This window comes from Equus asinus, chromosome 19, assembly GCF_041296235.1.
Source record: "Equus asinus isolate D_3611 breed Donkey chromosome 19, EquAss-T2T_v2, whole genome shotgun sequence".
NCBI lineage: Eukaryota > Metazoa > Chordata > Mammalia > Perissodactyla > Equidae > Equus > Equus asinus.
In genome coordinates, this window is record NC_091808.1 from 12,653,779 (window position 1) to 12,681,523 (window position 27,745).

At 40.5% G+C, this 27,745-nt stretch overlaps 2 protein-coding genes across 8 annotated transcripts in view; one reads left to right on the forward strand and one right to left on the reverse strand.

Moving 5' to 3' along the window:
- The window catches only part of COL4A3 (collagen type IV alpha 3 chain), a 129,927-nt gene extending 102,837 nt beyond the window's left edge, over nt 1-27,090 (reverse strand). Inside the window, exon 1 of one of the 2 annotated variants that reach the window (XM_070489582.1) lies at nt 26,769-27,090. In XM_070489582.1, coding sequence (XP_070345683.1) covers nt 26,769-26,795 — 27 coding nt within the window. In that variant the 5' untranslated portion in view covers nt 26,796-27,090. Of the gene's footprint in view, nt 1-26,437; nt 26,703-26,768 lie in introns of those variants that run through there. The other variant, XM_014835935.3, reaches the window with a different exon arrangement.
- The window catches only part of COL4A4 (collagen type IV alpha 4 chain), a 116,273-nt gene continuing 115,256 nt past the window's right edge, over nt 26,729-27,745 (forward strand). The window contains exon 1 of one of the 6 annotated variants that reach the window (XM_070489578.1): nt 26,729-26,849. The gene's annotated coding sequence lies outside the window, so the exon portion shown is untranslated. Of the gene's footprint in view, nt 26,850-26,967; nt 27,329-27,745 lie in introns of those variants that run through there. The other 5 variants (XM_070489576.1, XM_070489574.1, XM_070489575.1 and 2 more) reach the window with 5 other exon arrangements.

Genomic DNA, 27,745 nt, shown 5'->3' on the forward strand with positions numbered 1-27,745 from the left:
GGTCATCTTGAACTCCTGGATTCCTCTACCTATGGTCCCTGCACCCATCAAGATGGCGGCCAACTCAGTACCACTGTGTTTCTGGGCCCCAGAAAAGGAGCAGAGGTGGAAACAGTTTGGCTGCTATAATATCTCTGACAGTTTCCCTGAACCTCACCTTGTAAACAATGTCTCCATAAACAAACTCTGCTCAAATTATCCTTCTGGTTGTGCTATGTGGGATGCTGCCTCAGCATGGCTTGATGAGGTGCTAGGGCTGCACCCGGGATCCAAACTGGTGAAACCCTGGGCTGCCGAAGCAGAGTGTGTGAACTTAACCACTCAGGCACAGGGCCGGCCCCCAGGTTAATTATTAATTGTATTATTCAGGTCCTTTAAACCAGTGCAATTCAAAGCATGGGTCTCAGTTTCATACCTGTCCATGAGGAAATAAGTACAGAATTTGAGAGTAAGCATTTAGAAAGTTTAAAGCAATTTGACAGAGTGATTTTACGCTGGTTGAATCTAAAACAAAATATTCAGCTTACATTTTATATCTTTTTATTCTACATTCTTATAATTCGTTTTCATTCTGTTTTCCCAAAGTACTGGTCCAGGATGGAATGAAAAGTAAAAACTAAAACAAAACTGTTCATTCATTACAGGAAGTTGGATAAGCACTGCTCTAAACTCTTACTCATTTTGGTCAACTTTTTTTTTTCTTTTAAAGTTGGCACCTGAGCTAACATCTGTTGCCAATCTTCTTCATCTTTTTTTTCTTCCTTTCATCTTCTCCCCAGGGTCCCCTACTACATAGTTGTATATTCTAGCTGTAGGCCCTTCTATAGGTCCTTCTGGTTGTGCTATGTGGGACGCCGCCTCAGCAAGGCTTGATGAGCAGTGCCATGTCCACGCCCAGGATCCAAACTGGCGAAACCCTGGCCCACAGAAGTGGAACGCGCAAACTTAACCATTTGGCCACGGGGCTGGCCCCTATTTTTGGTCAACTTGATTTATCAAGGATCTTTTATTTATTCACTAATGACTCTCACCACACTAAGGATACATGAAACCTCTCCCCTTGCCTCTCCCCACTCCTCCCTGACACACACACACACACACAGAGCAAAGTCCCAGGAAAAGACATTTTCAGAAACTGAGGATTTGGAGCACAGCAGACAACTGTCATCCTATCTTTCTCCAAAGACACTTGCCGCTATTTTGAAAACTTTCAAAGTCCCCATACCAACCCCAGGACAAGAGGATCACTTTTATATTTATTACATCATTTGATCCCCACAATGAGCTGAGAGGTAACAGGAGTGGAAGAGAAAACTGAAGCCTGGGGTTGGTGTTTACCCTGTTCTCTGACTCTATGACCTCCATGTTAGGTTCTGGGGAAAATGAAATGAGCAAGCCAGACATGATAGCGTATGGTAAATCACATTTAACATTTCAAAACGTTACGCACACATGAAGAAATTCAGTAAAATGTAGGGGGATAAGATAACAACCAGAAACAAACTTAGTCTTCTTCACAATCCTGTAATTAGGCTTGGACAAGCTGTTCAAGATGAAATTAATTGTCAGCACCTGGAGTAACACTTGTGTGGAATTAACCGTCAGTTTTTCAAATACATTCTGCATCTGAATGGTATAACATAACTGAACATTTATACTGTGTTCTAAAAGCATATCTTATAACCAGAGAGATAAAAATTAACACTTGAATTTAGAGCAAACACATTCTTTCTTCTAAAAGATGTGCTTTAGAGAATGAAGAAATGAACTGTTATATCTTCATAATTAAAGAAATTTAAGCAAATACAAATTTCTTTCTTCTCTCTCTCTTTTTTTTTTTTTACTCTCTGGCTCTCATTAAGCTGATTTGATAAAGGCACTGTCTTTGAAGAAATTATCAAATTTATTCCAAGGTCTTTGTGCTGTGTAAGAGCATGTGTAATATTCTAAGTTCTTACTATTATTAGTGTTCCAGAAATGAATTATGAAAAAACAATCTTTATTTTTAGCCTTTGCAACTATGAAAATAAGAAAGTGGTTTCCATTAAAATTTACTGAAGTTTTCCCAATTTCAATCAGAATTACACTGGAATTTCTTGAAGTTGAAGGCAACTTCAACATTTTAGCCACATCTGTCTCCAAGACGAGTTGTTAGACTGACTTTGAAATCTGGTCACTCTGTTTCGCTGAGTCACTGTAATCTACTGCAACTCAGTGGCATGTTTTCCTTCCAATCCTTAATACAAGGCCTGGCCACCAGGGGTGCTCCATAAATGCTTCTTGGATGGAGCCAGTCAACATTTTTATATTGCTGATGCAGAGCAATTTTGTGGACTGCTTTTCAAAACACTTTTCCAAAGCTGATTATATTTCCTGCTCTCCCAAGCACTTTTTTTTTGCATAAAGTCTGAATTCAAAAAATGGGTGTTTTGTATATTTCAAACATCTCAAACTTTCACATCCTCTGACACAGGAATTCCATTCCTGAGAATTTATATAGAGAATATAATCCTAAATCTGAAACAAAGTGTCATACACAAATGTGATTGTAGCAGCATTATTTACAGTAATAAAAAATTTGAAATGTCCTACATGTCCATTAAGAGAAAAGTGGTCAAGAAAGCTTGAACGTTAAGAAATGCTTACAAGACCGTATAAATATTATTTATGGATTCTATTTTGTAGGAGAAAAAAGGACATAGAATTGTAAACACAATATCTTTACCTCTATATTTTTAAAAATCCTGTACATAATAAAAATGCTAGAAGAAAATCCTAAAAAAAGTAATGGTATTGTCTTTAAGCAAAGAAACTATGATTGGCTTTTTCCTTGCAACTTTTCAGAATTTTGCACATTTTCTTTAATTAGCTTACATTACTTTCATAATAGAAAATCATAATACATTTTATTTTTAACTTAATCATATATTTCTGCCATATTACAGAGAACACACAAAGTGCCTCATCCATTACATATTTGGATCTGAAATAATAAAACTATGTCTGTTTGCAGATAACATATCAAATAAATGTATCTATTTGTGTGTTTGGATTAGACTGCAGCAGTATTTCAATTTTAGTTATTCAGGAAGGGATACAGATTGCTATGAGAAGCATCATTTTATGCCCATGTTTTGAAAGGGTATCAGGATCTGCAAAAGATGAGATTCAAGGTGGGTTTGTGGAGCCAGTAGCGAAGGTAAGAGAGTGTCATGGACCCAGTGGCAAGGAGGGAGAAGCATTGCTCTTTTGAGTACGCCTCCAGCTCTAGAGGGACTTGCATGTACCTTGCACCAAAAGATGAGAATTTATTCCAAAATCTCCTTGTTTGGTGAATAGTTCAATTCATTTACAACAGTGACTGCAGTTAAGATGCAAAGGGAAAATTTGCTGAAAGTAGTGGATGTTTACTTTTTTTTTCCTCTCCACTTGACATCCTTCTTCTTTCTTCCTGGTAGGAACACTTCTTTCTCCCTGGGCACTGTGACTGCTTTAGAGCATGGGATTCCAGAATATTTTCCTGAGGATTTCTGGGAAATGAAACTTCTTGATTTTGGAGGGAATAACTGGTGGAGATGGTTTCTCTTCATGGTAGATATAACACAAACACAGAAATATATCGCTGAGACCATGAGGGAAAGCAACCTTAGAATGAAGCAGACATCATATAAAGAGCAGAGCCAAAAGAAACTGGTCTTTGATGAGATTATTGAAACAGTGGATCCAGCCTCACCTGAAACCCTCATGACTGTTGGATTTTTAAGTTATGGGAACAAATAAATTCTTTTTGTTTATGCCATTTTTAATAGAGTTTTAGGCCGCTTAACAAAGACAAGTCTGCTAATTGGAACTGTGGTTTATTTAATATTTACTTGATAAAAGGAATGCATACTCACATAGTAAAACAGAGAAACTCTTTACTGACACTAATTTGTAAAATGAATGAAGCACAAGTCCCTAGTTGAGGGCAATGTTTTGATGCTGACTTTGGACGGATGCAGAGCCATTCATTGATCACCATCAAGTTGTATTGATCAGACCTAAAAAACTCACAGATCTGGCTGCTTCTCTCCACCTTCTTGACCCTTTTCTTCCTCAGACCACCTCCATCTTTCACCTGGATCACGACCATGCCTCAGTTTCTCTCTACTCCAATCCATTCCTCACACCACAGCTAGGGTGCTCTCTCCTAAGCAGAAGTCTGATCATATCTCCGTCATGCTCAAGCCCTTCCTGCGCTCCCCGTTACTCCTAGGAGCACGTTCAAACTCCTTGACATGACCCTGGATGATGGATGATGGAACCCCGTCCACCTCTCCAGCCTCCTTTCTCCTTCCTCCCCCGACCTCTCTATATCCAGGTACTTTGGCCTTCTCTCCGGCCCTCAAACAGGAAGCCCCAGTCCAGCATGCACTATTCTCTCTACTGGAAGATTCTTCCCTCCCATCCTTCCTGCCTGACTTTTCCTTATCTTTCAGGTCTCAGCGTGGATATCACTTCCTTTGGGCAGCCTTCTCTGACTCTCCTCTATATGCTTCTTCGGCAGGCATCTTCTACCACCACGTTACAGTCCAATCATCCAACATTGCAATTGCCTAACTCTTACTAGACTGGAAGCTGTATGAGGACAAGTCCCTCTTGCTCACTCTCATGCCCCCAGATGTAACACAGCACCTGGCCTGCAATAAGGACTCTATAAATACTTGTTGAATGAGTTAATTAACTAGAAAATTATTCCTATGGTAAACCTACTGCATAATACCACAAATATATCATGCAAAAAGCTACATTCTGCATACATATATGTGTGTCTAATCCAGAAAGTTATTTCGTTGGTTTTGTAGCGCATTTGAGTGAAAATGATTCCAGTTTTAAACAAGTTAAAAACATTTCACTTGGGTTTCCATTTCATGAATCACAGAACCTGTGCCAATTTTCTAGGCAAACTGCTGTAACTCTGTTACGTGAGATGGCGTGAGGGAGAAGGCTTTAAAAATAGCTGACCGGATATCCCTCTTGGTGGCTTGGGTTATGTAAAAGTATTTTGTGTTAAGCCAATGTCTCACAATGGATCGCTGAGCTTTGAAAGGCCATTTGGGATCCTTTTTTCAGAGTTAAATATCTGCTTATAAACAGAATTGGACTAAAAATCTCCTAGAGAAAAGGGTACAGTGTCTGAATAGTTATCACTTTCTAACTCCAGGTACTTAAAAAAAAAACCTGATGCTAATACTGAAAGTGATTTTTTTAAAAAAAATAAGGTCTTTTAACAACTTAGTGACAAAGAAGTCAGGATTCCTATTTAAAAAGGTTGTTAGATTTGGGCTTAAAATACTTTTCTGTTGGATCAGAACAATCAGATAATATCTGGCATTACTAGCATTTACTTTAATTTTTTTAAGAGAGTAATTTTGGGACATTGCTCTCATAATACCCCCACCAAAGCAAAATAATTGGAATTGTAATTTGAGAATTGATGATGAACCACACCCTTGGGCATAGCTGATTGGACCAAGGTAGGGGGAGTCCATTGTCCTGTGATACGTTCTGATTCAAAAGCTATATCAAGGCAAAGATGAAGTGATTAGCCAAATCGATCAGATTCTCTCTGGAGATGCAAGGAATTAGTGCTCGGTGGTGGGAGTGGAATCCCAGATCAACAGAGAGAAGGCCGGAGGCAGACACTCTGGCAGGAGAAGATGCAAATGAGCAGAAACCATGAGGAAGTGGAAGCTGAGTAAGCAGAAGCCGTGAGATAGAACAGACACAGGGTAGAGAGTGAGGCGTTTTGTTGGCTGGGACAGGAATGGCAGAAGCAGAAACTTCTACCAAATTGCTGTAATATCTACTGTTGAAGGAATAATGAGGTAACTTGGTCGCTAAACCTGCCTATTCCTAAAATAACTTCCATTATCCATGAGACCTATCTCCAGATTTAGATTCATGTTTCTCTTATTGCTAAGTGTGTATACTTGCAAAACTCGATTTCTTGAGATTCCAAGAGAATCTCTGTTTCCTACCATAAAAAGGCTTACCCAGATATGAACACCCCAAACAGCACGCAGACTCATTTAGGTTGTACGCAGCTCTTCCCTGCTGTCATACTTTTCCATCGCCACAGTACAGCAGTCAAAGCCCATTTTAGTGAAGACATTGCCACATTTACCAGTGTTATCCCAGTTAGAGCAGTGTGAGCACCATCCCTCCCCCATCTTCACTCTCATCTGCCCTCCAATTTTCTCAGTGTGCCGAAGAACCAATTCAGCAACTCGGTAAGCTCATATCTGAAAGGTTACTGGATCCCTGATTCATGAGGATGGAGAATTACTCTATTGTCCTAGTAGGGTGCTCTGAACTTTTCAAGATGGTATGTCACCTTGATTACAAGGACAGGAGAAATGCATTGCCATGCACCTGCAATTTCACCATGTGTACTGAAAATACCTGGAAAATGTCTAAAGAAGTGAGGTGACCATCAATGAGAGGAGTTGTTCTAAAGCAGTTTCTAACTAGCTGTTCCTGGGAGAATTTTCTGTTGCATTGATGAGCACCTAAGTTTACCATATTGTCAAGAACTAAATTTTCTTTATTTTCTCTGTATTTTGGCTCTGTATTCCTAGTATTGACATATTATTTAATTTTCCTGCTAAGTGTGTTAAAGAAACAGTAAATACTGAAATATACAACTGATTCTTAAATGCTTATTTCTTGATGAGTTCAAAATTTCTTTTGAAGATATAACTTAATTTAACAATATAGTTTGATTTTTGAACATATGTTTGCCTGGAGCTTTTTCTAGAATGCATCTGTTGTGTATAGTGAATTATATTTATATTGATGACCAAACACTAGCTTTTGCGCCAAACTAAATTAATTGCATTTTTTTAACCCCCACATGGTGAAATCTAATTATTACATGACTTACTGTTACATATATTTCACCTTGTCCAAAACAAAACTGAATAATAAACAGAAATATGTGGCAGAGTGAATCTATAAGGTAAGTATTAACAGGATTCTCATAAGTTGAGTTATAAAGGATAACGAGGAAGAGAACTGTTAATATTCTTCACTATGTCCTGAAATGGGTTATTTCATCTTATAAAACAGTTCTCAAAAATGGATGGTAGATACTCTCCTCAATGATGTACCAATCTTATTAAAATATACAAATAGGAGGGCTTGCTTGCCCTTTTAATAAAAGCCAATTTAGGGTCCTCCTGGGTTGACAGAGAGAAAGAACCTCCTTGAGTGAAGAAGTGTCTGGGCTTTGTAGCTTTGATTTTGGGTCAACCAAATTCAAATTCTCTTTTAGGGTCTCTTACTATTGGCTGCTACCTGTGCTAGCCTCATCTCAGAAGAGCAGAGGCACTGATGCCACCATTAACACTGGCCATTGTGGGAGAGGGGTTTATACCACATTCTCCCTTTAATTCTCAGTAGGACAGCTGAGACATGGTGTCATCATAATCATCATTGCTGGACAGTCAACATCAACCTCAAAAGAGCTAACATTGACTTCTTACTGTGTAATGTGCCTTACTTAGCTCAATGAATTCTCACGACAGCACTATGATGAAAGTACAATAGAGTTTGGATATATAGTAAAAATCACATCAAATAATTCCCATCTCCTTCCCCCCAAAATCTTTACTAAAGGCTTAGAAACAGAAGGAGTAACTAACACACAACCAGCTATTCGGGTTTACAATGTACAGTCCACTCTTATTTTGCTGGGGCCCTGCTTGCCCAACACTAGTCAGACTCCCTGTAGGAAAGGCTGACTTGTTTGGCATCTGGGAACTCTTCTAGTGGCCCACAGGTCTTGAATTCCAGGCCCAGGAGGGCGAAGCCCAGAGAGAGGCAGGAGTTCCCTCTCTCCCATCATCCAAGGCCGTGATTCTACAAGAGAGCTCCAAGGACCACTTGCACCAGAATCCATCAGGATGTAACAAGTGCAGATTCCCAGGCCACTCCATGAGAATTTTGCCAGGAAATATGCATTTTAAAATAAGCTCCCCAAAGTCTCTTATGCAGACTAAAGTTTGAGAACTACTCGTCTAAGGCTTTCCTTCTGAATTTCACTTCTCTTTTTACATTTTCCCTGTCTACTGACAGGAAGTATTCACCCTATTCTGTGAGGACCACAACTACCCATGGGGTAGGGCATCACCCTCTGGTCTCAATAGGGACAAATGTTTATAAAAGATAAAAGTAATAACATGGTAATTCTCCTACATGAACATTAGTGAAAACTGGGGCACTGTCTAACAAATTAAATGAAATTAATTATTTCATGATTATTACATAACTTATTATTACTTATTTCACATTGTGCAAAACAATGGCTTCAATATAAATATTTTTTATTTGAAGATGAGCACACTACCGTAAATCTACATTTTCATTACTTTTCCAGTAGTAATATTGCTTTGCCTCACAGTCAAGGGCAAGCACCACTTGTAAGATTATTCTTTTTCTCAAACAGCTAGAAGTTAACCAGTCCATATGGAGATTTTCTCTGATCTTTGTGTACTGACTAGTAGCACCACGCACTAACTACCAGGGTAAATGCTGAGAGCCCTGTGGCAAACCACTTCAAACCACTCATCCTTCATTTAATCAATAACCAACTAAACCTTGCACTTGGCCAGAAGCTTTTTATTTTTTAAAACTTGGTTGACTGAATCCACTTCTTAAAAACAAAAATTTAACCTAATGTCAAAAGTCCAATGAGGCAGCTATGCAAAATGAGGGTCAAGAATGTGTACACAAGTTTAAAGAGAATTTTTCCAAAATGTGTGCAATGAAAGAAAAGATTAGACTTTTTATATACTTAAAATGCTCTATTTGGGTTGTTCGGTTATGGGTATGAACTATAAAAATGTTCAAATTAAGTTATCTAGAGCAGTTTAAATAGTTATTGCTGGTAGAGAAGAAAAGGCCAATAAAATGACATATTTAATGAAAATCGACTTACAATGAACACCAAAATACAGCAGAGTAGCAAAAATTTTGACTAAGTCCTCCTTGGTACAAAAGGCATAGAGCATAACTTCTTTAGGGACATAGATGAGCAGGGCAGAAGGTGGAGACCAAGCTTGCAAGCAAGGTTGCCTCGATGAACATCCTAAGTCAAGTAGTTATTCCAAGTTACATCTTTGGGAAGAGAGAAAATTTCAATAGTTACCATTTCTTTTATAGACTGATTGAGTCAATCTTGATTTTACCTGGGCTGGCACTCATACTAGATGTATACAAGGCTGAAGGTGCCTCATAATTTGGTGATAAGCAATGATTAACCAGTAACTCAGTTCTCACATTCTCCAGTCCATCTTGGGTAACTGCCAGATCAGTTTGTTAGCAAGAGTTCACCCATGTGCGCTTGCTGGCCTGAATTTGTTGCTCCTGAGGGTAACTCTCCCTTTACATGTTAATATAAGAGGCTCCTTGGCTCGGGAGAAGGTTGCTGACCCACCAGTTCTGCTGGCCAGACTGTTGTCTGGATTCCTGAATCTTTGCCAGGGTCCTTTGGTGGCAAGCAACAGAAATTATTTAGGCTAACTCAACGATAAAAGAGGAATTTGTTGGAATGACATGGGGCAGCACACAGATGTTGAAGAAAAGTTAAATAAACAAGCCTCAGAAAAGACCAGCCCCAGGGCTGCTGTGAGGATCAAGGTACAAAAACTAACGGAAAGTTTTTCGGGGCACTGCTGTCAGGATGAATAAGCTCCTTGCACTTTCAGATGAAGATTCAAATTCCTGGGAGAGGGCACTTGACTGGCTCAGCTTAGGTCGTGTGCCCAACCGCTTGGCTAGAGGACCGACAAGCAACGAGGGGGGGGTAGTTCTCTGAAGTAAAATCAACATGCTATCACCAGAAGGAGGAAAGGAGAGAGTGGTCAGGAAAAAAGAGCATATGTCCACTAGACTCTGTTTTCTGGTGTCGCCTTGTTTCCATCTGCCTGCCTATTGGCCTTGAACATTCTTTTTCCTCTTAGTTTGGGTCCTTCTGGCAAGGTTTGATAATCACCAAGTTTGAGTCGGTCTTCTACCTGGTTTTACCTAAAGTCTGAAGTCAAGTACGACTTCAATATGTCCTCTGATTTGTGTTTCCCTAATTTCCACCCATTACTTTGCTCTGATCTCTGGTTGAAACTTTCAGATCTTCCTGAGCCACTGGTTTCTGAGAAATTTCCCGGATTCACCCTGCCATTATGCCGGTCACTGTCATCCTGAGCTCTTTTGCCCAAAATGCTTATTCTAAGCAGAACAATCCAAAATCTTATCTACATACTTCCAAACTTTTTGAAAACGCCAAAGCAAGCCAGCAGACAAACAGAACCACACTACTTCTCTTGGAAATGCATAACCCCTGAGAATCTATTTGCTTATAAATTATGTCCCGTATGTTCGAAAGTCAAATCTTTCAAAAATCTAGTGTCACTAAATGCAAGTCATGAGGAACAATTCTAACTTAATTCATGTTTATTCCTGTTAGTAAATTGAAATAAACAAATGAGAACAAATACCTTGTGATAGAATCCCATTTTTGAAAAGGAGTAGCTCAACTGCACTCTTAGTGTGTAAGAAGAGACTATAAAGTAAACTGAAAGAGTTTTGACTGCTGGGTTCTAGTAGGCAAAAACTGGATGATAATTTGGTCAAATACCGTCAAATGCCACCGCCCACCGCCGTGAACACTTCCTGAGCTCCTAATGTGCCACGTACAGTGCTAAGCATTTATAGACATTGTATTTAACCATCACCATCTGTAGATTCATATAATTATCCTCATTTCACAGATAAGGAGATTAAAGCTCAACAAATTAGCCAAGGCTACAGAGCTAGTTGTTGGTGGAGCGAATTATGTAACGATTGACTTTCTAACTATCATCTCAAACACTTGTGGGTCTGTGAAAAAGTTTTATATGAGAAAAGGTTCCTCATATTAAAAATGATGAGAAATAATGGATTCAGAGTTCAGGGAGAAAATATGATTGGAATTAACAATCCTTTAACTTTGTTCTCATGCATAGCTATGCACATTTGTAGTTCTCTAGAAGGTCCTGGAGACCACTGGAGATCATCTCTTGAGGGCTGTGCCTCACTGTGGTGGTCTTCTGATGAACATGATCATCTTCAATTTGCTTATAGAGTTAGCAACTACCACTCCAATTTTAAAAACAAAAACACGGTCCTTCTTCATAGTGAATAAACAGGAAAATTCTAGGCCAAGAAAAGCTTATAATAACAACAACATAGAACCCACTCTATTTAGACCAACTCAGTGATTTCTCCAAATGAAAAAGCACAGCAGTTTCACGTGTAAAAACAAGTCTGACTACAGTGAAGCTTTTCTGGCTGATACTTTCTAAGGGGAACTTTATTGAAATAGGCTCCCAAGTAAATCATTTACAGCACGTTAGGGGGAGGATGCTAAGAGTAATTGGTATTGGTCTTCTGGTTCTACATCATAAAATTTTAAACACTTTGCTTTCATGTTAACTTGCTTAAATGAAAAGTTTTAAAATCTTAAGTGTGATGGTTTAAGAGGGGTCTGGTTGATGCTTTGTTTTAATAGGTGCAGGCCAAAATTTCAAACATTTTCTCCCTTTACAAAATTATGGGTCTTAAGGTCCTTTCTTTATTTCAATTCTGTTTTTTCTGCACTGATGTATATTTGCTTCTGAGATTATAATGCAGCCATCACATGATCTATTGAGATTATAATGCTCTAGAATGCTTCTCAAGTTACTGCTCAACTTGATATAAGGAAACCAATTTAGTTCTAATTTAGATAGAGGGTTTAAGGCAGATCAGCCCTTAAGAAACCTAGAAAAAAGTCTAATAGATTCTGGGCCCACGTGTCACCCGCTGGGAGGTCATCAAAGTGGGTGAGAGAAGCAAGAGGAGACGGGGTAGGTGGAGTGGGGCTGGGAAAGAAACAAATTGCTCTTTAGCACACTGCTTGGAAATGGCACATTCTTTCCAAATGCTTGGAATGACCTAAAACCAATGGGACGTCCTATGGTGATGGCTAATGGGGGACATCGAACCTACCTCACTCTAGATTTATAGCTGAGGGTGAGGGGTCAGGGGTGGCACTGAGAAATGGTGGGCTGAATCAGGCTAGAGCCTTTAAATCTATCTAATGCTAGGTCTACAACAAGGAAAATAACTGGTAAACCCCATATTTTATTTATGGCCATTAGCTGTGTAGCTCATCATCAGATCTGTATTCTAAGAAAATCCTGTCTCTATTCAAGATACTCTTTTGGTTCAGTTTTGGGCAAAACTGAGATCACTAGACGTCAATGGGAGACTAGTAGATTATTACAGAAATAACGTTGGGAAAATTGGCTAGTTTGGGGAAATTTTCAAAATTTAGCTTCTCGGCTCACATTACACACCAAATCATATTTTGGATTAAATTAAAAAAAGAAGAATACCTATCAAAATATTAACTCTAGTTATATTTATATGACAGGATTTGACGTAATTTTGTTTTCTTTTTGCTTATCAATATTAAAACTATGTCTATTATTGGACAAGTAAAATTTGTGGTATACAAAAAGCAAAAAATTATGCCAATTGATCTAATTAATAATTCTACTATATGAGTCTATTATAAAAAGATATGTAGACAAGAATTCATCATAGCCTTGTTTATAATATCAAAAATTTAGTTTAAATTATGGTATATAAACATGATGGAATGGTGTGCATTCATTTTTAAAGGATATTTAATGATGTGAGAAAATGCTAATATAATATAATGTCAAAAAAGCAAAATAAAAAATGCCATATGTTGTATGACTTCATTTTTACATAAATACATCATCAAAATATTAACGCTGGCTACCTCAAGGTTTTTATATTAGGAGTACTTATTGTTTATTTTTATACTTACTATACTTGAATATTGACAAATGGACTTATATTAGGTTTTTTTTTTTTTTTGGAGGAAGATTAGCCCTGAGCTAAATACTACCAGTCCTCCTGTTTTGCTGAGGAAACCTGGCCCTGAGCTAACATCCGTGCCCATCTTCCTCTCCTTTGTATGTGGGACGCCCACCACAGCATGGCGTGCCAAGCGGTGCCATGTCTGCACCCGGAATCGGAACCAGCGAAACCCCCGGGTCACCGAGAAGCGGAACGTGCGGACTTAACCGCTACGCCACTGGGCTGGCCCTGACTTATATTAGTTTTATTGTTAGGAAGAAGAGATCAGCATAGAAAAAATATTTTTGCCAAGTCTGATAATTAGTTCCAACAACTTCATTTTGAAAATTTCCAAGGATCCATCCTCTGTTTAAAGAATATTCCAAGACTTTCCTTAGTACAGTGCATTGCACTTGGGTGCTCAGTGAATGTGCACGATGTGAATTTACACTCTCCACCCTGTTGTCGTCGATCACATATTAACGGAATTTGAAGGAGGCTGTGTGCCAAACCTGGTTACAGGGCTTCTCTTTTAAACACATGTCAAAGGGCCTATATTTTAAAGAGAGGGATAAATTATTAATATTAAATGTCACCCAGGATTAGCTCTCTAATTAACAGGTATCTTAGTTGAGGTATGTGGAAAGTCATCATAAAAGTGATGCAATTATTGGCCGAGTTTTAGCATCAGTATTTTCACGGGACGGTGTAAGGTCAATAAACTGTTCCTTTTTTAATGGGTCACTGTTAAGGGAGGATGCCATTTCTGCTGATGTTCCCAAACAATCTTATTAGAAAATACCAGCAGCAAAGAATGCACTGAATAATATTTTTGAAAATAAGAAACTCCTTAATACATTCCAGGAAGTTGATACTAGGTCACGAAATAACAAGAGAATTAAATGAGTATAAGAAACATATTTGGACTATTGCTTTTCTGATATTGAAACTCATTCCTGTCTCAACACTACTTGGCATTTATAGAATGCTTTTCAGTGTACAAAATGTGTTCAATTGTATTATTTCTGGAGATACGAGGGGTAGATTTCATCTGCCACATTCTGTGACTGAGGAAATGGAGAGTCTTGAAATTCAAGTGATTTGCCCCAAGCTGTCACAACAGTGTCTTTCTTCTGGCACAGAATGAGGGGCTCTTACTGCTGCCGGCCACTGCCTCTGTTGGATGGCAGGGTGCCTGAGATGTCCTTGCCTGCATGACTACCCTCCTGGGGTCTGGGGATGCTGCTTATTTAGGTCACATGGGTTCTCAACGTTCTATCTCTGAAAGGCCAGAGCAGGTCACAGTGAGCAGAAACTCTAACTCATTCCATGGGGCACAGCCTCAGGAACAGGCAGGGCTGGATAAATCCACCTCCTGGGCTTCTCCAGCCATATCTGCAGCAATTAGAGAGCATTGGCACCTGTGTGGCATGTAGTCTGGCTTCCAACCGGTAGGAACTTTATCTGACGAGATTTCAGATATAGTACTGTTCTTAGTTTTTATCGCTTTTTGGAAGAGATTGCAGAATCTGCTTTTGCCTAACATGGCAAACTAAGGAGAATCAGTCTGTGTGTAAACCTTGGAGCACAGCTGCTAAATGCTGAAAAGGGCTCCAGCTGGGGCAGAGGCTGGAAGAGGGTAAAGGCACCACCAGCAACCCTACATGCTGTTTTCTGCGCTTATTCCAACATTTTCAAGTACTTTACTTGATAAATTATGTTTTTAAGCCACTGAAATCTTACTCCTTTCTGGCTCCATTGGCCTGACATATTTGCTTAATGCAAAGCCTGCGTGTTCACTGTTCTGTATATTTATTGATCTTTATTCTTCCTTCTTAATGCCACTCAAATTTTGCTTCCCCATATTCCCCCTGTTATAGCATGCATAATTTTATTGTTATTGTCTGCAGACTTAACTAAACCTCTCATTTGGTGGCATACTCCATGAGGGTAGGAGGGACCATGTTCTCAGCATCTAGCTGAATTAATGCATGAAGCATTCACTATTTCATCTGAAAATAATGGTTTATTTTTATTCTTATGCCATGGGATTCAAGAATCTACTAACTCTTTATTGACTTCTTAGTTTTAGTGTTTAATAAAACGCTGGTCCAATTCTATAAACATTCACTGAGGACCAGTAATACCAAGTGTGATGCCAAGAGCTGGAACCACAAGGTGGATAAGACATGACAACTGTCTTCAAGGAGATCAGTAGGGGAAGCAACACAGAATTAGGATAAACTCTTTCTAGATTGCAGAAACAAATAATATTTCAGTAAATAAAAGTATTCCATTGATGTTTTGATTGTAAAAAGGTAATAATGTCAGGAATCATTCTTTCTTGATAACCAAAGCATTTTTAAAATCAATCTTATCTCAGATATCACTTAGTTATTTAAATGATGAATAAAGTGGCACCTGACACTACTTTTCAATTATCTGGGAAGTTTCTGGAAGGAAAGAGACTTACCAAAGAGCCTTAATAACCAGAACTCCCAATTCTAAACTCACTTCCTCTACTAACTTGATGAATGACCTCAGACCAGACCCTCATCTGTAGATCAGGAAAGATATTACCTTGTCATCTTACTCAGAAATGCACAAAATCAGACATTTGATAAGAAAGCTTCTACATACAAAATTATTTAAAATATAATTTTAGTATATGTTTACCTTTGAGAAGTTTCACTGTAGCATTACTTTTAAACAATTGGAAATAGCCAAAATATTCAATAGAAGGGTATTAATTAAATAAATTATGGTAACAGCCTACAGTGAAATACTCTGCAGATGTTTAAAAATGAGACTTGGAATAATTAACGACTCAGAAAATTTTCACCAGTCGCTCGTTAGATGAAAAAAAGTAGAATCAAAAAAGTTCAGAAGGAAATAGACCAAAATGTTAAGAGTAGTCATCTATGGGTAATATGATATGGATAGTTTCTATTTTTATATTTCTATTTGCACTTTTAAACATTTTCCAAATTTTGTACAACACAAAAAACTTTTTTTTAAAGCCGGCATGTGAACTCTTCAGCTTTCCCAATACCATACATAAATAAACAGCATAAAACTATCCTATCATCTGATTAAACAAAGAAAATGAATATTAGTCTTGTTGCCTTGGGTCTTTCCAGACTTTCTTTGTCATTTGATTCAAAGGGAAAATATGACAGATTTCTCAACTTTCCACTTGTAGAACATTTTCCCTGAGAAGTTCATGTAACAACAAAATATCCTGGTGGGAAAAAAACCCAGTGACCTGACTGTTTTGTCTACATAATGACAAATCTCCCAAGGTTTCTAAATAGACTTGAACTCATTTTTAAACATTAGGATCACTTCTCTAAGAAACCAATTTGGAATGACAATCTAATTAACAAACATCCATCTTAAAGATTAAAAATGAAAAATTCCTAACTTACCCCAAAACTACTGTCAGAAAAATCAAAGATTTTTATACAGTTACTTTTTAAATAGCTCTGAGAATTACTTTGTTTTTACTATTATCTCACTGCAATAATTAATACCAAAATGCTGAGAATATCAAAGACTCTTTAAACATATGTATGTGTATTTATCTGTACACACACATACACACATATATAGTACCCATCATGATATATGGAAACATTTTTTGATAGCCTGACATTGTGTGTACAGAGGATCAGACCTCTGTCTGTACATAAATGGTTATCAAATTAATTGCACTGAGTCACTTAACAGAGACAGATTGAGCAATTGCTGTGTTGAGCTAGACTGGTTCTCCTCCCTTTCTTTCTGACTTCCAAGGCACCAGGAACCAAAGAGAAAGCGCCAACAAGACTTGTTCCCTGCTTTGTCACTTCTCTCTTGCGTAGGCTGGGTTCCCAAGGAGAGAGCAGTTAACCTTCTCCATGTGTCAGCCATACAGATCTTTAAAATCGGGATTACATCACTGTTCTTCTGAAAACTCCAGCGCCATTCCACTGCATTTGAAGGACCCTCCAGAGTCCTTAACAAGGCTGGCGCAGTTCTTGGCCAATAATGTGCCCAGGAATGCCTTGTGGAGCTGGTTAAAATGCAGATTCCAGTTGGAGAGGTCTGGGCTGGGGCCCATCATGACATTCTGCCTTTCTAACCAGCCCGGGGGAGGCTGGCACTACTGGTCCTCTGCGTGAAGAGCTCTTCACTTCCTTCCACATCCTTAACTGGGTTTCATCTTTCCCTGGCTTAGAGCCGTCTCTGGCCTGGGCCTATGTCAGCTGGGACAAGGGCTGTTTGGCCCAGCTTCACCTTCCAGCCCAGGGCCTCACAGCCACATTGGCAAATTCAGACCCGTCCCAGTGAGGTTGAGGAGAGGATGACAGAGACATGTCAACAGGAACGAAAGAAGAACGTTTTCATCACATCACTTTATACGTGGGCCCATTTCCAAGTCACAGTGTGAATTCATTACTCATCCATTGCTAATGCAACAATTGTCTTGGGAATGGCGTAAACACACTGCATGTCTCTTATTTGTTAAAACATTAATTTGTTAAGTGCAAACATTAAAATTACAGGACGATCGGCCACATACAGTCCTGTGAACCTATTCCACCTTATCCAGTGAGCAATTTCCCATCCTTAATTAACACAATATCACGAGCCCACCCGCTCTGGAGCACCCTGACTCCCTGCTTCCCACCCTCGCCCCACTCTAGCAAAATATTCAGCATATGCGTTTCCTTCATGGTGAGTAAATAAACTCAGCTTTCTCTTTTTCGTTTTTTTATGAACTTCTGTTGGCCTTGGTTTCATTCTTTGACAACCCCAGAACCATAAAATTGGAAGTGTCTCTCCTCTCTCCACCGTGGAGAGGCCCGGCCTGGACCACTTCCTCAGTGCTTCCCAAGGCTGTCTCCACATCAGGCCTTAGCCCATGAGCCAGTTCCTCAGAAATGTGTTCCCCAACCACCTCCAGCCAGGGTAAAACCTCTCCTTCCCCATCTGCACATCTTATTCTCTCCTAACAGGCACCACAATCCATAGTTACACGTTTGTTTCCTGGGTGTTGTCTTTCTTCCCTGTGCCCTAGACTCCCAACTCCACTATGGCCAGCCGTTCAGACTGTTTTGTTTATCAGTGAATGCCCAGCACCTAGCCACATGCTCACGTCTCTGTCCTATTCTCCCCTTCCTGCTTTTAATAATAATAATAAAATAATTCTAGCTAGAATATAAAAGCTGAGTACTTGCTTTGTACTGGGCATTGTGTTGAGTACTTTGCAGTAGATATAGTGCCAGCATTTTCAGATAAGAAAAATCGAGATCCTTTTCGAAGTCATTTGTTCAAGATAACACTAAACCTGTTGTTACCTGGCTGAATTCTAGTGATAATTTAGTTTCTGGCTTAAGATGAAAGGCAAAGTATGGCACGTTGGTTTTCTACATATTTCTCCTTTTCTCCACTCCAAATGAGTTCCTCAGTGTTTGCTGTTTTTGTGACGTTTCTTCAAATCTTCACGTACGTAACGTGCTCACATTTTGATAATGGGGCAATATAATTAAATACGTACAAACGGTAATTTGTGTAGCTTTAAGCACTGTAGCCAAGGCTAACTATCTTAATTTTCTGGAGAAAAGTTGCACAGATATTTAGGCACAACCCATGCTGATTTATTGTCTTTGGTTAAAGTTTGTCATTTTGACACGTTTATTTCTTGTGGCAAATAATCATACAAAACATGTTCCATTCAGAGATATGAGCTCATGGACTGTATCCCCCTCTTGTACCTGGATGCAATTTATATAGCTCTTTGCTGTCCAGGATGGTGGCCACATGTGGCTATAGACACTTGAAATGTGGCTGGTCTGTAGACACAGACGTAGACACCAGATTTTGAGAACTTAATACGAAAAAAAGATCGTAAAATATCTATTAATGTTTTTAATAATGATTGCATGTTGAAATGATAATATTATGGATGTATTGGGATAAATAAAATGTTTTAAAGTTAATTTCACCTGTTTCTTTTTAATGTGGCTACTGGAAAATTTTAAATTACATGTGTGGCTCATAATTATGGCTCACATTATATTTCTATTGGATGACATGGACATAGATGTTTATTTATCTAAACTTATGAAAGCATGTAAAGTGGAAAATTATAGAGCTGATATAATTTAATTCAGTCTTGGCTAGAAAATGTACCTGAAACCAAAGGTCATCATTGGCAGTTACATGAAGAACTCAAAGAATGAAATGACTGACATGGCTGCTTCGAGAAGACAAGAGCAAACAATTATATCTCGTGAGATAAACCTAGAAGTTGGAGTAAGATGCTTTCTTATCAGATTTGTAGAGATGAAGACAACTCAGAGAGGTTCGGTAACTGTTGAAGGCCATGGTGGTAGGGCTGATACAGGAAATGTCTATTCCATTAAGAAGTTGATATAATTCTGGTTTCCTTATTTCCTTAAACTGAAAACAGAGGTGAAATAAATGACCTAGAGTGAAAGTCTGTTATGATGAAAAAGTTTAGGCTGAGGCCAGATATAAACTTTGTAGAACAAAAATGCTCTGAGTGCTGTGTGTTTTTACGGATCTTGGAAAATGTACTCTGTGGCGGATGGATGCTTTTTGGCTGAAAGCCACGGCATGAGTATGGTCAAATCCACACGGATGAAGAACCACAGGGCATTTGCAAACCAGACAGCCCTGCCGTCAGAATCTTACACTGTCAGGCTTGAGGGTTTTAAGCAACTGCAATAATTAACAAAGTTCACTTTACTCATAGTTAACACTAGGCAGTCATTATTGTGCTTTGGGTAACATGGCAAAAATTATAAGGGAATTACAAGGACAAATTAATTCATAGTTTTCCCAAGGGATCATGCCTGAAAACAAACCAGCCACTGTAACCTCAGAGAAACGCTCAAGGACGAAAGGCCTCAGTCTGGTCAGAAAGAGGAAGCTGGTGGTTTGTTGTTATCCACCTTGACCTCTATCCCATCACATAAAAGTCTAGTGTGTTTGGAGGAAGCGAGCCGTGGGAGGGAACTGGGGGACGGCGACTCTGAGAACACCAAAGGAAGCATGTCTGGTGCTGCCCCTCCCCGCAAACCATTACTCCATACGTCCATCTTAAAGGGAAAAAATCCCATGGAAGCCACAGAACTACTTTGCTCTTTTTTTCTCCCAAAGCAGGACAGCTCCAATCTGCGAGCAATGAGGGGAAATGGGCGGGGCAGGCTGTGATGACAGAGGAGGCCTATTTCCCCAGATTCTCACCTTGTCTCCGCAAGGACGAGAGTCAATAGACAAAAGAAACAAGACAGACTCCCAGACTTTGAAAAAATAGAAAAAAATCAGAAAAATAATATAAAATAAGTAGGTGTAAAATGATTAAAAGTAAAAAAAAAGGAGGAGGAGGAGACTATAAGAAAAGACAAAAAAAATCCCAGACAGACTTGGACTTCAAGTAGAACTTCTAGAAGTAGGAACAGTCACTGAAAACTAAGATTTAATGAATTACAATAATCATAGTTAATGTTATTGACTGATTACGATGTGACAGGCATGGTAAATTATGTGTTATGTGTGTTGGGTAATCTGATCCTCATAAAATCCTGAAGTGGGTCTGTTACTTCCATTCTTTCCATTCTTTCTTCTTCTTAAAAGAGGAAACTGAGGGGCTGGGTCCGTGGCCAAGTGGTTAAGTTTGCGCACTCCGCTGCGGCGGCCCTGGGTTCGGATCCTGGGCGCAGACATGGCACTGCTCGTCAGGCCAGGCATCCCACATCCCACAACTAGAAGGACCTGCAACTAAGATATACAGCTATGTACGGGGGGGTTGAGGAGATAAAGCAGAAAAAAAAAAAAAAAGATTGGCAACAGTTGGTAGCCCAGGTGCCAATCTTTAAAAAAAAAAAAAAGAGGAAACTAAGACAAAAATTTAAAACCTAGTAATTAATACATCTGAGAGTATAACCTGTGTTGAATGATGCTAGAGTTCTTCATTGTTATTAAAAACTACAGCAGATTTAAAATCTACTTAAAATTATAAATGGCAGAAGAAAAAATTAAAACCTGGAAGATAGATGTGAGGATGTTTTACAGAATGCAGCATGAAGGGAAGCAGCACGTGAGGGAGAAGTTCAATTTGCTACAACTTGGTCTCAATTACATCTGGTGACTGGCCTTATGGAGAGTCTGTGAGAACCTGTGCACTTCAGGACGGGTCTTCTGTGGGGAGAAGAGAATTTACCCAATGGCTCCCATCTCCCACTGGTCAAAGATTTGCCCTACAGGTGTTAATGGCCTACACTTCTAGGATGCAAGGGGTAGCCAGGGGATGGAGTCTAGAGGAACCATCAGGCTGTGCTTATATAAAGTCTATGGCCAAGCTGGCCGCTGGGGAAAGTAAGTGCCCACTGCCCAGGAGCAAGGTGAGGCCAAGAGGATCTGAGTGGTATATGAAAGGTATCTGATACAAGAAGTGAGGAGAATTGGAGGAAAAGATGAGAAGATCCAGCATACATCCTAGGAATGCCAGAAGTAGAGAGAGTGGACAAGGAGAATAGAAAAAAATAATGGGTGAGAATTTTCAAGATTTGATAAAAGGTATGGAATTCAGATTAAATATCCACTGAGTAGGATATATAAAAAATACATGTACATATGCATTACAATTTTAAAAACATGATAAAAAATCTTGACTTTGTCAGAAATCTTTGAAGTCAGAATATCATCTCTACCACGATTCAACAACAAAAAGATATGTAGAGAATCTCCCTATGTTTGGAAATTAAGAAATAAACATCTAAGTAACCCATGAGACAAGGAAATCAATTAGAACAGATTTTGAACTTGATATTAAAATATGGCTCATTAAAAGGTGTGTGATGTAGCTAAAGCAGTATTTTGGGGGAAATTTTCTATCCTTAAATGCATTTGAACTCTTCCAAGTTGCTTGATCAAAGCCAAAATACAAAATTCAACTACGTTTTGCTATATCTTTAATAGATTATTAAATTTAAAAAAATAGACCATTTACAATAGCACTAAAAATATCAAATATTTAGAATTAAACAAAGAGAAAACTCTAGAATGTTGTGAGAAGTTAAAGCCCTAAATAAACAGAACCATATATGAGTGAGTGCTGGGTGCACATATTTGCAGAATTAACACTGCAAAGCAGTGAGGGAAAGAATGGATTCAATCATTCAGTAAATAATGTTGGGATATTTTGTTATCTATATGGAAAAAGATGAAATCATATCGCATAACTAGAAAACAATTCCAGGATTAACGTTCTTAAGCCTAAAATAGTTAAACTGTAAACAATTTTTTTTTTTAATGTAGAAGAAGATTTTTATAATCCCAGGGAAGGAAAGGATTTCTTTAACAAGATGTAAAACATACAATATCAAGGCAAAGATGGACAAGTTTGAGATCATAATGAAAAAAACGTTCTACACGAAGGGACCAATAACTAAATGAAACGATAAACCAAAGACTGGAAGAAAATATTTTCTGCATATTTAAATGGCAAAGGTTTGGTATTGAAATATACAAATAACCCCTAATTAATTAGCAACAAAAAAGGCAAAGGCCACAACAGATAAACAGGCAAAGAGTCGTCCATTCAATTCACTCTGAGGGAAATAAACTGCCAATTAAAATATGAGACGATTCACAAACTTCCTAGTCAAAACAAGATCCTATTTCACACTCATTAACCGCTAAGCACACCAAGTTTTGCCGAGGATCTGAGGAAATAGATACCCTGGCACATTGCTGGTACAAGCATTTTGGAAATCAATTTAACAATTCCCAATAAAATTTAAAATACGCTTTGTCTATGAGCCCTCTTTGAATTCCACCTAGGAATTAAAAACCTGGTTATCCAAATGGTACATATACAAAGATGGACTTCCCACTTTGTAAGATGAAAATGTGGAAACAAACTTACTGTGTTTAGGGGGATGGAAAAATAAACTGTACTTTATTTCTCTAACTGGATAGTATGCGTCAGCCATCACATCTAAATGTATATAAATAAAGCAAATTTGTACGTATCAACATAGACAAAATTTGTATGTATCAACATAGATAAAAACCATAGATACAAAGCAAGCTTCAATGGGTATGTATAATGTGAAACCATTTACTACATTTGAAGGATCACAAAACAATAATACAGTATTTAGTTTTATGTTGACTAACACACACACACAAAGAGGGGGCAAAAAATGTGTTTATGGCTTTCTATATTTATATATAGTTTTAAAGAGAGAGATGTGAGAGCAAACAGGTCAAAGCTTATTAATACTTGCTCAATCTCAGGGATAGGTAAATTGGTGTCTGCGACATTCCTTTTTGTTTGTTTGAAATGTTTCCCAATTCAACTTAATTTTTAAAATTTAAAAACACAATCAGTTGAGAAACCATCCTCCCTAAATGCAGCTGTTATTCAACTGCTGATGTTTACCAGTCCTATTCCTGCCCTGTCTGGAATTTTAAGGCAAAAAGAGGAAAGACAAACCGTGATAGTATTTCAAACCTTGAACCTCACGGTCTCCAGATACCAGAGAAGGACTTCTCACTAGCTCCCCTCCCAGACCTCTTGCCTGAGGCAACAGCAAAGTGCCTCCCAGTTTCAAGTTGACCAGCTGGGCTTGGAAGAGCTGGAAAATCTGGGGTTGCGCTAAACAACGGGGCCTGGAAGTAAACGCCTGCAGCAAAGCAGGGGAGGGAGTCCACTCACCGGCTTCAGAGCAAACTGTGTGGGTGGACAGTTCCATCCTGTCTGAACTCAGAAAGCAGGGTCAACACCACTACTATCTCCCTGTTGTGAGAAATGCTAAAGTAAAATTGAAGAAATTTGCAGCAAAATGTATCTTCAACTGGTGCAGCACAAAGATGATAAATATGATGGCCCAAAGGCTAAATTGAGCCCTCACTTATATGTTGCTTGGCTATATATTCGTTTAGCCCTTTAAAAAAAACTGTTTTGTAAAGTTTTGACTCATTTGCTAATGTCTAGAATTTGAGATTTCTAATGGAAACTAGGCTTCCAGATTCCCTCCTGAAAAAGCAGAGATTCTAGTATTCTTGAGCCTGAATTCTAGAATGCCAAAAATTTCTTGGCCCTAAAGACTGCCTCTTACCCCAATACCTCTCTCATGACCTCACCTACTGGCCCCACCAGGGATTTCAACTCCCTCATTTTACACATCAGAAAACTGAGGCTCAGAGAGGTCCAGTGCCTCGCCCAACCTGTTACCCTGTGGAGGGAGCCATGCTGGCACCGTGTCACAGCTCTCAGTTAACTTGTTGTGATTCCTTTTCTCTAGAAGATGCTTTCACGGTTTCTAATGACATTTTCTGTGTAATTCAGCAGATGCAATGGAAATGATAATTCTTATAAATTTTAACAGACTTGCTTCAAGTGATGATAAAAATAATACAAATGGATTAATTATAATATCAGCAAGAAGTCATCAAGATTCGGCCAAACTTGGGCTGGCCCGGTGGTACAGCAGTTAAGTGTTCAGGTTCCGCTTCAGCGGTCTGGAGTTTGTGGGTTCGGATCCCTGGTGCGGACATGGCACCGCTTGGCAAGCCATGCTGTGGTAGGTGTCCCACATATAAAGTAGAGGAAGATGGGTATGCATGTTAGCTCAGGGCCAGTCTTGCTCAGAAGAAAAGAGGAAGATTGGCAACAGTCAGCTCAGGGCTAATCTTCCTCAAAAAAAAAAAAAAGATCTGGCCAAACTCAAGACAAAATATTTTACATGTAATAATTACAAGGGAATATGACAATATAATTGAAAATTGGTATAATTAGAAGTTGCACTATCACAGAGCATCACTTTTCAGGCTGATCTTGACACGTGTAATTCCTCCCCTCCCTCTCCATCCCTCCCTAATGTCTCCTCTTCTTTGGAGTCTAGAAGGATGTGCAAGCCCCGCTCTGGAACTCCTTCCCAGGCCTTCCCACAACATACACTTCCTTTAGGTTTTTTGCTTGTTGATCTAGTTGTTCCTGGATTAAAGCTGGTAGACAATCTACATTGACTTCACCCATCATGCCCAGAAGTACTAAGCTACCTGGGGTGGGCATTCCCGGTCTATGCAAAGTGCATCTTTGTTAGAACCAGCTGCTTGAAGAGATTCCATGGATTGCAAAATCCTTTAGAACGTAAAACACTAAATAAGCTAAATGTACATTGATAGGGGAGTGGTTTGATTAACTTTGGCATATTCATATTGTGGAGAACCATGCAATAAGGCAAAAAGAAAGATAGGCAAATCTATCTTAAATATTGACATGGACAGATCTGTAGGTTGCAAAAGGATATATACAGCATAGGTATATGGTATCGATTATATTAAAAAACACAAACAAAAACACATACTGTTTGTGGATCCATCTATGTGTACATAAATGCACAGAAAATGTCTGGAAAGAAACTTGAAATGGTGAGAATGGATACTTTTGTTTAGACAGGGGAGGGGGAAGGTATGGCAGTGATGGAAGGGGTTTTAGCTTCATCCAGAATGTCTTAATTTAAAAGAAAAATACTTAGATTACAGGTGGCTGTAGGTTCTCAAAATCTTTCCATGTAACACATTTACGTGAGTATTGATTTCCAACCATCATCTCAATCATGAAATTGTAAAACATCTACTCATTCTCGGAAATGCAACTTACACTGCTATCATCTCAAGTAAATTTTTTAAGTGTAAAAATCACAGAAAGCCTCTGAAAAGTTCAATTTCACTTTCGCAAGTTAAAATCAAGTCAGCCAACTCTAGGAGTCATAAGAGTTTTGACAACACCCAATTTATTTTTAATTGCAGAGAATAAGAAATATGGGGTGAACTTAAATGAATCCAGGGTCTCTCAAATTCCGAGTAGAAATCAAAGTGACTGATTAATTTATCCTGAGTTCATTTCTAAGGTGCTATTAACTTTGCATTTGCTTTTCCCAACAACGCTGAGGACAAGTTTAGACAAGGAGGAAACCTAGCCCCAGAGAGGTCAGAGGTCAGTGTGAGGTGACATCTAGGAAGTGGCAGGGCTGGAACTCTGGCACAGGTTTCCTTCCCCAGCCTTCTGTGCTTTCTGCCAGGCCGTGCTGCCTGCTCTGATTCACCAAGGGGACATCGCGTGTCTCTATATCCGGTGTTCTCACGTCTTCATCCCCGGCCAAATCTATTTTTTTTCTCTCTCTCTCTCTTGATCTCTGGAAGCCCCCCTCGCCCACCATTGATTCTTAGGGAACAGGACAAGCTTCCTCCTTGCTTCTTCCTCCAACCCCGCGCATTCCACCTGTTCCCCGGGCATCCCCACTTGCTCGCGTCCCCAGCTGCTCGCCCGGGGACCCGCGTGGGGCCCGCAGCCTCCAGACAGGGGCTCAAGGACGGCGCCCCGCGGGTGGGGCCTGCGTGTCCCCGCGAAGCGGGGGTTGGGGGCGCAGCGCGCTGGGCCGGCGTCGCGCCGGCCCGCACTCACCTTGCCCGCTGCGGGCGCCGCCGCCAGGAGTGCCAGCACTAGCGGCAGCAGCAGCGCAGGCGGTCTTGGCGCCGTCCGGGGGCGCATGGTGGGCGCCCGCTCAGAGCCCCGGCGGGTCCAGGGACTCGCAGGCTCTCCGGCCACCGCGTCCCCTGCGCGGTGCGGGTTGGGGAGCCCGGCTGGGAAGCTCGCCTCGCCAGCAGGTCCGGGGCGGGTTTTGTAGGGCTCAGCCCGCTGTCTGGCCCTCCCCACAGAGGCTTTTGACTGTGGCTCCAAGGGAGGGAAGAAGTGGCTCAGGTCCCGCCCTCGTTCCCCCTCCCTTCCGACTCACCAGGCAATGTCCCTCTGACCTGGGCATCGTGCCCAGGAGAAAGGGCTGCACGCCTGCGGGGCAGGTGGGCGCGGATCCTGGGTAAGGGGTTAAGAAGGTGATGCTTCCAAGTTCCTGAGGCCTAGGCGGGGCAGGGGCTGCGGGACGGAGGTGGGGAATTTTGGGGGTATGCGAAGGGGAGGCGACCGAGCGGGGTGGAGGGAGTGGCCAGAGGCCGTGCCCAGATTAAGCGGGAGGCGCGCCGGGCGTCCGCACTCGGGCGGCCCCGCTCGCTGCCGGCTCTTGCGGCGGTGCCATCTCGCGGCTTCCCCTTCTCCAACCCTCCTCCAGCCGCTGCACTTGGCAGTGAGAGCGCGTTGTGAAGGCCACCAGGGCGCGCGTGGATCTGGGCGCTGCGGGGCCGGGAGGTGCGCGCCGCGCAGGCGGGCGAGGAAACGGCTCCCGGCGCCGCGGGCGACCCCTGGGTAAGGCACCCCCCAGCCAGTCTGGGCAATTAGTGCCCCAGAGCCCGGTACCTGCCTGGGACGGGGGAAGGCAGCGGAGGAAGCGTGGCATCCGAGGTGAGGCATGCAGGGTGGCGGGCGGGGCTGAGAGGTTGGGGCCTGGGGGTCATCAGAGGAGAGTTTGTCTGGCTCCCGGGCTTGTCTGCCTGGGCTTGAACTGGGCGCTGTGTGTTTTGATTAATTTGGAGGCTCGAGTTACCGGCCTGGCAGTCGGGGCACCCTGAAATGCCAAGAGCAAGAGGCAGCTGAGGAAAAAGAGAAAACCCATCCTATTCTCTGCTGCGTTGAACTGGCTTTTCAGGCTAAGTCTTATCTGCGGAAATGCAGGGGAAAGCAAGAGCCAGCATTGTCCACGCCGGCTCCCTCCTAAGAGGGCCTTTCGTGGAGGTGGCCTTGGATGCGAATGTGCAGTATCTGGCTGCTTGGGGCATCGTCTTCAGGGCAGGGCGCGTGCCCTTTTTGGTACTCCTGACC